Here is an 11,962-nt window from a genome sequence, read left to right as displayed (position 1 = left end):
TGGACAAAGGAACCTGCTGTGGCCTCCTGACTGAAGGTTGGGTAAGGAATATTTTATTTTCTGTTTATGAGCAATGCATTGCTTTTTTATTCGCTGACTTTATTGATTACTTGATTTTTTCAAAATAGAAGATGTATAATTTTTGGTTAGATTACTTTTGTTTTAGGTTCCTATTATTTTTGATACTTGAGTCATTGGAGACATTTTGTTGAACAATTTGAAATCTATTGATTGTTCAACTGAAGTGAATTATTAAACCATCAAGTTTAAATCAGATACAAATATTGCTATTTATTGGTAATTTAAGTTTTGTGTTCCTTTTGGTTACAGTATAAACAATTAGGCCTACTAACGCAGGTTCAGGACCTTTAGTTATTTAATATAACTCAGACATATAATTTTATGGTTCTGATAATTACAGTGTTGCGTTGCTGATTATATCTTTTGGACGACCTAGAGAGAGATGCGCATAATGTGTACGTCGCTTAAGACCTACACTACAGATCACACAATTGGCCATCTTATTTATTTAGCGAATGCAAAGTGGTTGCCTCCTGGTCTGCTGTATGGAGGGTGACTAATACTCCTTCCAGTCTTTGGAGAGAACAAACTTCAATGATGTGCTCCATAGTTTGTTCCTCACCACACACACACACAGTGCAGGGCTTGGGCCCCATTTGTGAAGGCTGGCCAAGCAGGGGGGGGAGCATACTTTGGTCCGACATACCATTGGTTCGAAGGAGCATTGGTCCTACTCGGGATAGGGTTGGGGGTTAGGTTTAGGTGTGCTGCCCCATGCTCGCGGTTATGGTGAGGGTTTGGCGTAGGTAGTCGATTGGACCAATGGTATGTCGGACCAAAGTATAGTAACCCAAGCAGGGGCCATGTCCAGTCCTGAACCTATTGAGTGTAGAGCACTATATAGCATGTCTCCTTGGTTAGGTTGGTGCCAGGGACCTGTTTGTTGGGGTTAGGGCTGACACCAGGTGTTTGTTTGGGACCTCCTTGGACTGCATTACTTTTTCCAAGTTGATTGGATGCTGAAGTCAGCTGGTAGGGGTTCTTCCAAATTGGTCGTCTATGGAAGTCGAACAGTGGGTGGGTTGAAGTTGTCTTCATGGATTGGTAGATGGGGAGAGTCTTTGAACTTTTGAACAAGCATCCTGAGAAACTGCTGCTCGCTGGATGTGTGGAGGGGCTATGTTTGATAAGACTGGGAGCCAGGGGAGTGGTGTTGAACGAATAGTCCCGGACCTCCCAGTTATGGTTCTCATGGTTGTATTGAGCTGGGTGTCCACTTGGTGTGTGTGGGATGACCTGGATCAGACAGGGGCACAATTAATATTCTGCTGCATGACGGGTGCTGAGGTGTGCAGTGTGGAGGCTGTGCCCTCCATTTTGCACCAGCAAGCCTTCAGAGCAGGTTGTTTCTGGACTCCACCTTAGCTGCCGTCCCTTTTAGGTGTTCCTTGAAGGACAGGTTTCTGTCGAGGTTCACAACACGATAGGTTGGATTGGATGCATGCATGCAATGCATGCTTTAGCTTGAGTCCGCTCATGCATCTAGGCTCATTCCTATGTTAATGCACGCTGGTGTGACACTCTGCACTCTTCAGCCTTTGTAAACTTTGAGGTGAAAAATAAAGGGTTGTTTGTAACCGATGTATGGCCCTCATTTATCAATGGAGTGTAAATTCTAGCATGGGTTTTGGCGTACGCTGTAGTCGGCACTGCTGATCCTTGCGTAATTTCGGTGTTGATAAATGTGATGGCTGAAATCAATCTAGCATGCCCTATAAAATCAAGCCTCACCCTCGTTTTTGCGACATGAACAACTGGAATACGACCAAACAACGTATGGAAAGCATAGAGTTATATGGTGGAAAGCCAATAAAAAAGTTTCCCCTGCTATGCCTCGCTGACCCCCCCCCCCCCCCCCCCCCCCCAAAAAAACCCAACATGCACGCATGCATGCACGCACACACACACACACACACACACACACACACACACACACACACACACACACACACACACACACACACAGACGCAGCATCCAAGCCCCTGTCACTGATTAATATTAATGAATGAAAACCTGAACCTGTGAACCATGAATTAAATAATAAATAGCTACTGTATATACCGTACCTACGATGAATAATAACCAACCACGCTCACATCGTCATGCTATATGAGTTGGGACGTGCACAGCCCTGGCAAGCCCTATAGCTGCGTCTCCTCCTGTCCTGTCTGTCACTGTGGTCCGTGACACATGAGGTTAAGGACGCTGGCTTGGCACATTTGGCATTTGAGCGTCGCGTCGGGTTTATCCTTAAACGAGGACGAGACGAGGAGGATGCACATAACTCCAGAAAGACATTGGCCTACTGTAAGTTACAGTACCCACGTTGAGAGACTTCACTCTCCAGCTGCAGCAGTCTCCAATGTCTCCATGTCATGAAAATATTACAGCACAGGCAACTTGCCTCCCAAAATCCTTGCATGTATACACGCTCATGCAAAGCACTGTTGGCTTAAGCAAGTTAAGCATCTAACTAACTTGCAACATTGTTTTTAATTGCGTGATTTTAATTGCTTGTATATATCCCACCAATTTCATATGACATGCCTTTTAAAAATATATATTTTTATTATTTATTACTGTAGTTTTATATAGCTAAACATTTTAGATTATGTTTAGATGCCTGTTGACGGCCTGTTAGCTGGTCAGATAATGCTGCTCCACTTGACTATACGACAGAAAACGGGTGCAGACAAATCGTTTTGGAGTGGCATACGTCCAAGTTACGTCCAAGTTCAAAGTCACACTGGAATGATAAATTGCAGTGATTTCGCCGCACGCCCATTTTGTAAATCGCATTGATAAATGAGGGCCCATATGTGTGTGTGTGCTCCTGATATTCAGGGGGACAGCGTGGTACTGCATGCAATAACCAATGCAACACTGTTTTTTGAGCTAGGCCTATAGGCCCCTCCTATATCCAGCTAGGCCCCTCGTATATCCAACTTTTGGTGTGTCTGTGCACAAACTTTGTCCTCCACACAAATTAATTTCCCATTTTACATCATAGTGTCTAAGCAAATAAACAGGGGGATATTAGGCCAGTCAATCTAAGATTTGACCACAAAGAAATTGCAATATAATCATTCAAGGTTTTTTATGATCCAAATAACATAATTATTAAAAATCACACCCGTGTGAAGTGAGGGGCGCTCCTATCGACGTACATCATCCATTGTTAATGGTTTTTAATGTTTGTCTATAGGAAAGACAAACATTAAACATTAAAAAAAGTTTAATTTTATCGTCTACTCAGGCTTATGTGAACACCACAGACAGTTGTTAAATTGCTTGATTCTTGATTTAGATATTTGATATTCATTTTAGCTGCCCACCCCCTTCCTATACAAACCCATTGTAGCTTCAAACTCCATTTTAACCATGTCAGATTCATCAAAATCACCCGTTCTTTTTTATGGTGACTGGCCCTCCTAATACGTGAGGGGCCGTGTTTGTTCATTTACTGTTTATTTATTTTTAATGTCCTTCGGGCCTCCTCTTGCTCCTTATTCTTTTCCCAAAACATTAAAAATATATTAAAACAGTAAATGAAGAAACACGGCCCTCTCACGTATTAGGAGGACACTAGGAGTCACCAGAAAAAAGGATGGGTGTTTTTGATGAATCTATCATGGTTAAAATGGAGTTATAAGTTACAATGGGTTTGGAAGGAGGTGGGGCAGCTAAAATGAATATTAAATAAATACTGAATCAAGCAATTAAAAAACTCTCTTGGGTGTTCGCCCAAACGTTTTTTTTTAAAGTGAACTATCTCTTTAAAATTGTATATCGGAGGGGCTAGCGCCTCTCAAAAATATTATTATTATTAGATTATGATTATATACATTGTGGATCATGGTAAATTCAGGGGTTGCAAATCCTATATAAGGCAAAACATTCTAATTTGAATTTGTTGTAAGTAGCATGTGATGTATCAAACTAGGGGTTATTCATGATTCTGAATCTATTGCAAGCATTAGTTTTGCACGAAAAACACTCACAAATGTGATCAGGTCAGCACAAAATGTGATTAGGTCAGCACAAGTGGCTATGGCCTCATTTAGCCCAAGGAGTGTTTTTCGTACAAATGGAATGGATTCAGACCATGATCCACAATTTATATAATAATCTATTTTTAATCATAGAAAACCTTGAACGATTACTATTGCAATTTATCTTGGGTCATGCCCCTAAACTTATTTGCCTTTTTTTACTATTTTGAAAAGTTAGTTCAAATAGCCGATCTACAATCACATAACGTGTCAATGTCGATCGGAAAGTTGAACTATTTTAAAATGTTTTTCTAAATAGTAAAATATGGCAAATAAGTTTAGGGATAAGGGCCCTAGTGTCTATGGTGCATAATGATGATGTACAATGATAAGAGCGCCCCTCACTTCACACAGGAGTGATTTTTAATATTCTACACTTCCATACAGTAGTCCATTTCTGTCCATCTCAATTGATGTTGAGTGCGTACACCTAATTCTTGCCAATTTTAGACCACAGTGCACTTCTGATTGGTTGCCGTTTTGTTTTGCCGCACTGCAAACCGCTTTCTCATAACGGAAGCAGATTAACTCTGCTGGTGTGAATTATAGTGGCTGGGAGTTTTATGCGCATTTAGAACACCTTGCATCCTGTGCTCATTACATAATGCATATCATGTATCATCTTCCCTAGCCTATACTGATCATTCACTCCATGTGTCAAATCTGCCCAACAATAATATTAGCACAGAAAGCGTTTTGTGGTCACCTTTCAGGGTGCAGAACCTACTCTTTTGTCTACTCCAGTCTTGCCATTAGATGAAGAGCACAGCGTAAACTCACTCCTTGACATTCATTTCCCTGAAATAAGTTACTGATAGTGTAGGTAAAATAGAACCAGAACAGAGAAAAAACAACTTGAGCAGAACATAGAAACAAAATGATGTACCACTTGGTTTATATAACATTACAAGTAGTTTTTGCACTTTTCAAGTTGAAGCCATATGCCCAGTTACTGTACGAATGGCGTAACATGGCCCCAAGAGAAGTTGGTGTTTCAGACCGACTATATTTGGCCCCAGTACCCTTTTGTCATCATCATTATCATCATCAGCTTAGCACCACCAGCATTGTTAAGGCAAAATAAAATGAAGAGGAGTCACTTTGTTTGTCTACTCACACACTTTTCATAAAGTAGAGAACATCTTCTCTACTTTATGAAGTTATGACAGAAGTGACAAAATAACAGATGTTCATTCACAGGGATATTTTGCACACTGGGACAAATATGAGAATGTACCATGATTAAGAAATCATATAAAATGTAGAAATCAGTTAAGTAATGCAAATATTCACACACTATGTACATCAGTTGAGAAGTGAATGTACAGTTAAATAAACACTAGGATTTTACTGTGGGTCACTGCCACTCCCACTAAGGGGAGTTATATGAGTATAGTAATTTTGTCCTTGGTCACCTGGAATTAATTGTCACTAGCTCTCACAGTTTCATTTGGATATTATTGATGTCGCACATCACAGTAATTCACCATTGTGTATCCTGTTGCTGATCAGTTCAGTGCAGGAGTGAATGACCTACTGTAGCAATTCCCATTGAGATACTTTCTCTGTAATTCAGATGGAGAATGGTGAACAAGAGTCATGCTGGCTTTCCATCTCAGGCCCGACGTTAATCCTAATGTTATGAGCTGTGTGTACTGGGAGGCTTATACATTTGTCTCAACGCCATCCATGTCAATGGTACAGTGGTACCATTTGTCCTTTTTTCGGTGCCGTGGGGGTATAGGGGGCTTTTTCCTCTCGTTTGGCGGTCGGACACCCTCCTCCAGCTGCATGAGGCGGGCCACATCGGGGGTTATTAGCTCCCCCTTGACATCCATGCGAGGCGGTTGGTAGCTGCCATTATTGTTTCGACAGTTCATCAGTGGCATTGGCGAGGGACTCTGCACGGATTTGGCCTCGCAGATCAACGGTACCTGGGAGACCGGTGGTGAGGAGAGAAAGGAAATTACTAGGGCAGATAATAATAATAAGTGTGAATGCCATAATTATGTTTTTGGTCATTATTTTGTTTGATATTTTACTTATTTGATGATTTGGGTAAAATGTGTGTTCCGGAAGTTTGATTGTGTCATTTCCGGTAACATGACCATATAGTTTGGAATAAGCTCAGGATCGCACAAGTTATTGCAGCTTCCGTCCCATTGAGCATACAAAGTTAAAGGTTCGTTTGTTATTTATGTATCAATGGTCAATATTTAAGTTCTAGGTTACATTTCATGATGAGGTTCATTGATCGTTATTTGTTTCCTTTCAGTCCTGGTCATGATGAATTACGTGCAGTCAGTGAGGTAAAAGACTTGTTTTTTTCACGAGTAATTTCTTTATTACGTTATGTGCTTTGTTTTATGTTGCTCATTCTGATCATGATTTATTTGTGTTTTATGTCAGTTTTGACGTGGGCTTTGGAAGCGATGCTTGCTAATAAAGCCGTCAGTACATACACAGAACTGCCGCCTCATTTGTTCTTCAAGTTCATCAAAGGGCGTGACCGTAAGAGTGCACAAGTGATCACATCTTTTTATATCGAAGAATAGAATAGTATTATAATGGCATAGCAATTCTGGGCATGTCAAGGATTCGAAAATGTTTTTTTTTTAGTAGTAGTAATAGGATTTAAGTGGTTAAGAATAAAACATATTATTACTCAAAAACTCACCCCATCTCCCTCTTTTATGAAGTCTTTCCTGCAGATGTGTGCCATGATGCCTGTGGCCAAAGCGTCCCCCATTACATTCACCATAGTACGAAATCTGTCCCTGAGAAGGAGGACACTGCATGAAATGTCTCTGTATCAAACAATCACACAGCGGAACAAAATGTATAAGTGTATATTACTTACAATGCCCAATCGACTGCAATGATGAGCGTGATGTCATCAGTTGGCAAACCGACTGATGTCAACACAATCACCATAGTGACGAGGCCGGCCTGTGGAATCCCTGCTGCACCGATACTGGCTGCAGTGGCTGTGATGCTGGTTGGGGAAAACAAAATTACTGATAATAAATTGTACAGAGCCATTGAAAGAGGACAACGATATTTCACATGAAATGGAGATGAGAGAATCACATCCATTAAATAAATAGTAAATAAGTAAATAAATAAAAGTATTAAAATAACAGTTCAACTGATTTGATTTATACTGTACTTCCGTACTACCGTCCTATGACATTGTCATACACAGATAATAGATTCTTCAACCGTCCTGAGTCCTGGGACATTTTGTCCATGGCATTTGTACTGTTTTCAAACAACACTCGGCTTAATCCTTCCTTCTCTCTGCAGCAACCAAAACTCCCTGCTCCTTAAACATTAGCGTGACAATACAGAAAAATTGAGATACAGTAGCTAGCCCCATGTACATTACTGTGGACACATTAGAAAAAGCTGTATCATTACTAGCACTGCCCCTTTAAGGGTAGTGCATAAAAGGGGTGACCAGGTTTGAGGCCTCATGTTGGTACAGTAGGTTGTTAGCAAGGGGGGGATGTTGGAAATGTCGTTGTTTGAGGACGCGGACAGTGGAAGCCAAGGTTCAGATGAGGATAATAGTGATTTGAGTGGGTCAGCAGATGGGAGAGAAAAGTTTGTTTTTGGGATGACAGCTGACAGACCGAAAGACGGCATTTTCAGTAACCTGCGGGAGGTTGGAAAGTTTGTGGAGTGCCTCTGACATTGAAGGAAAATCTTTTTCTGGAAGTTAATGGTGTGTGTGACGTTGACGTTGACGTGATTTCGAGGATCGGGAGAAAACAAAGTCTGTACGACTGACATTTAATTGGAGTGTGTTGCCGGAGAGAGTATACCAGGATTATGTGAGTTACAGGGTCAGGCCTTGTGAGAGGGCACCATTGAGATGCTTATGTGTGGGAGGGACAACTGCGAGGAGAAGTGTAACAAGAACAGGTGAACAATATGCCGGATCAGCACAATGCCCAAGAAAAGTGAAGAGAGATGAAGGTGAACAGTGTCACGGAAAAAGCTAGGGGAATGTCTTGTACAGAAGCGGCACAAGAACCCGAGCGAGAGCAAGGTGACAGTGCAACCACAACAGTGTACAGCCTGCCGGAAACTAAAAGAAGAAAAGGCCTCATGGATTCCTGATTTGTGTGTTTGTTGGGGACCTGCTGGTGTACAGCCTAGTACTTGATAAGAAAACCGCGAACAAATGTTGATGCTTTGATAATTCATTTTGATTATATGGAGATATATTTTAATTAGGGGCAATTTATATTCCATATACAGAGTTTGGCATGTGTGATGTTTTGTGAGTGTGAAGTGGGACACTGCTGAAGTCAGTATAGTGTAGAGGTTTTTGACATGGGATCAATTTATCCTCTGTATTTCCAGAGCCTCCAGGTCCTTTCCTGGGTTAACCTGGGTTTTGGTATTTTTGTCATTACTTGCGCAAGCAGAGCGTGCAAGTAATAGTTTTCATCCAGGGCGATGTTTGTGCCAGCGTATGACGTAATGACTACTTGTGCTTGATATGGCAGTGGTGTCAGATTACATACATGTATACATAGGGGCATTACCTTTAATCCTCCCGACAATATATCGTCATTACGTCACCATCGAAAACCAATTGCACCCAGGCATTGGGTCCTTTATTATGTCATCATTGAGAGCTAGTTATACCGGTTATACCATGACGTCATATGCTGCTACGATACATACGCATCAAACGGGTATACGCAAAGTAACCACGGTATACCGCTAATCAACTTACAAATTACATATACATAGAGGCATTTCCTTTAATCCACCTGACACTGATGGACATAATACGTCACCAGTACTTGCGCGCTCTGCTTGCGCACAAGTAGGCCATTTATGGCCTACTTGTGTGCAACAAGCAAGTAGGCACTCGACAGAGTTCAGTTCTATTTTTTTCTATTTTCTGTATAATGTAATGAATTTGTATTTTAACACTTATTTGAGGGGTAACCAGATCTATTGTGATCTATTGAAGGACTAGGAGGACAACTAACCTAACCGACAGCCTTTCACCGTGCCATATTGAATTTGAGACTGGGTTTTACAAGATTTTGTTGGGCCATGTGCCATAATGGTGTTGAGGACATAGGTGTATTTGTTTGCAGTGATTACTTTAATTAATGTAGCCTTGGGCTGAGCCCAAGGCTAAATTAATTAAAGTAATCACTTTAATCCCACTTTTAGCATCATAATTTCCCAGCTATAATAACCCCTCTTCCCTTCTGTATTTTTGTACATGTTGAATACATTTGACACTTTTGATACATCAGTGTCTAGTTCTGTTCATTCTGAAGTTTCTGAACCCATACCAAATTGGAGAACCATAACTTGTTCAGTTACATTGTCCAGCATATACAGTATATGGTTAATGAATTTGTAGGATCTTCACTCCTATTTGTGAGGGTGGCGTAGTCATTTCATATTATAGCCCTACTACATTACTTTGTTTTATCGATGAAATGAAAGTTTCTGCTTTACATTTTATGAAATCTTAAGCATAAATAGAATTTGGCCAGAGAGATGAGTGTTTGGATTTTGGTTGGATGGCCTTTTTGTCACACTAGAGAGTTTGGTAGGAAAGAGGAGGAATGTCCTACAATGGACATCGTAAATGTGTGTATCATGGAGTATTGAAGTAGGTTGATGACTGAAGGCGTAACAGAGATGGTGAAACATCACAGATGGAGCACATGGCAACTCAAAACACAACCTGATGGTGAGAGTGTAGTGGGCATGTGTGTGTACTGTATGTGTGTCTCGGCCTGTCGGGGGATGGGGACTTGGGGTCAGCGGCCCAGGGGTGGCGTGACTAGGAGATGGCGTTTTATCCACATCACGTGGCTCCTTTAAACAGAGAGATTAGTGGAGATCTCAGTCTGCTGTTGCTTTGTTATGGATTCATATTACAAACGCGTACTGTACAGTACAGAGAGCTCAAGGGTTGGACGACAACACACATCCTTGTTTGGATTTCTTGGTCAGTGATAAGTCAGTAGTACAGTCAATCTAAGATTTGGCCCAAAAGAAATTGCAATAGTAATCGTTCAAGGTTTTTCATGATCCTTAGGGTCATTCAAATAACATATAAAAAGATTATGGATTGATACATTTTGGATCATGGTAAATGCAGGGGTTGAATGTTGGCGTACCATTAAAAACATACGGCAAAAATGTCTAATTTTAATTATGCTTTAAGTAGCATGTGACGTGTCAAACTAGGGGTTATTCATGATTCCAAATCCATTGCAAGTATTAGTTTTGCACGAAAAACACTGGCTATGGGCTAATTTAGCCCAAGGAGTGTTTTTCGTGCAGAACTAATACTTGGAATGGATTCAGAATCATGAACTAGAAAAAGTGCCCCTCGGGGCACAAGTCTCCACCAGGCCAGGTAAGGTTGTGGCCTCCTGGTGGCGCTATAATAGGCCAATGTGAAAAGGGTGCCATTTGTTCTTATACCTTTGATGCCAATTGGATGATTGAGGCATTTTATTCCAAAAATGTGTTTTGCTAAAATTCACCTGTTGGTGGCGCTATAACAGGCCAATGTGAAAAGGGTGGGATATATTCCTCAGCCTAGTAGGAAAGTGCATGAAAGACTTCACGTGAATTGCACGCTGCATTCATGATTTGAGGCTTTCAAAAGTCGGCCTCCTGGTGGCGCTATAACAGGCCGTTCTCAGACAATTTGGGTCAGAGGTTCATTGTTGGCATCTAGGGAGTGTGTGTGCAAAGTTTGGCATCGACCGGGTTAACGGTGCCGGAGATTAGCTGGTAACGGACGGACGGACAAACACACACGGATGGACGGACACGCGGACGGACGTACCCACATGCACGGACAGACGGAGTGCAAAACATACTCTCTCCCTCCCCATGCCTTCGGCCTGGTGGAGACAAAAGCCCCTAGTTTGACGGGTCACATGATACTTAAAGCATAATTAAATTTTGAGATTTTTGCCTTACCCAACTTTAAGTTTCAACCCCATATTTTTCAATCCATTAATTTGTAATGTTATTTGGATGACCCTAAGGATCATAAAAAACCTTGAACGATTACTATAGAGCACCAAAGTCTGACGTCACTTTCAATAGAGGGCGTCAGGGCGTTTGTTTAGTTGCATTGAAATCCCCATTGAGGCGATTTTAGATCGCCTCAAACAACTGTGTTTGAAAAATAAACATGTCACCCCGGCCACTTCACTCATTTGGATATGAAGAATCAACTGACTGAGAGACACCTCCCTAACAATAACGCCGAGACAGCTTGTTTATTTTTGGAACGCTTATAGTAGACTATATTAAGATCACCCCATGTTATTCTCCATAGAGAAATTACTTCCGCGAACCAGGGGAATCGTCGGGATGAGCGAGTTACGTCAGGACTTCGGTGCTCTATTGCAATTTATTTTGGACCACGCCCCCTTTTTTAGCTTAGATTGACTGCCCTAAGATTCTTTCACTTGGCCACTGTATGTGCTGACCTTTCTGAGATAAATCACATCTGTTTGAAACGGATTGTGAGCAAGCAGCTCCTGGAAACCCGAAGTAGATACTGTTTATGGACTGTAGACTGATTATAGCCGAATCTACATGCTCACAATAAGTCGGGAGCGGGAGGGTGGCGTCGCGTTGGAGTTCAGAGAGATAGTGGAGCCTGGTTGTTGAGGGCCTTGTACTGTAGGTGGTGATTAGTGTTTTGAAATCTATCTAATGTTAGCTGCATTGTTCACCACAACGGTTCCGTTCGGGAGGGCTCCGCAGACTGAATAAAACAAGAAATGAAATGTCATTTGCAGGTGGTTGCCCT

The 11,962-nt window shown here is 41.5% G+C and overlaps 1 protein-coding gene across 1 annotated transcript in view; it reads right to left on the bottom strand.

Annotated features, from left to right (window-relative positions):
* Positions 1-5,322: 5,322 nt before the first annotated feature.
* Positions 5,323-11,962, bottom strand: part of slc1a7b (solute carrier family 1 member 7b) — a gene marked incomplete at its 5' end in the record, with an annotated part of 32,985 nt that continues 26,345 nt past the window's right edge. Inside the window, 3 exons of the mRNA XM_080769541.1 lie at positions 5,323-6,068; positions 6,812-6,911; positions 6,995-7,129. Coding sequence (XP_080625667.1) covers positions 5,799-6,068; positions 6,812-6,911; positions 6,995-7,129 — 505 coding nt within the window. The 3' untranslated portion in view covers positions 5,323-5,798. The remainder of the gene's footprint in view (positions 6,069-6,811; positions 6,912-6,994; positions 7,130-11,962) is intronic.

Source organism: Protomyctophum bolini (genome assembly GCF_963924005.1).
Source record: "Protomyctophum bolini genome assembly, chromosome: 8".
In the NCBI taxonomy this organism is placed as follows: domain Eukaryota; kingdom Metazoa; phylum Chordata; class Actinopteri; order Myctophiformes; family Myctophidae; genus Protomyctophum; species Protomyctophum bolini.
This window is presented reverse-complemented; position numbering and strand designations above follow the sequence as displayed.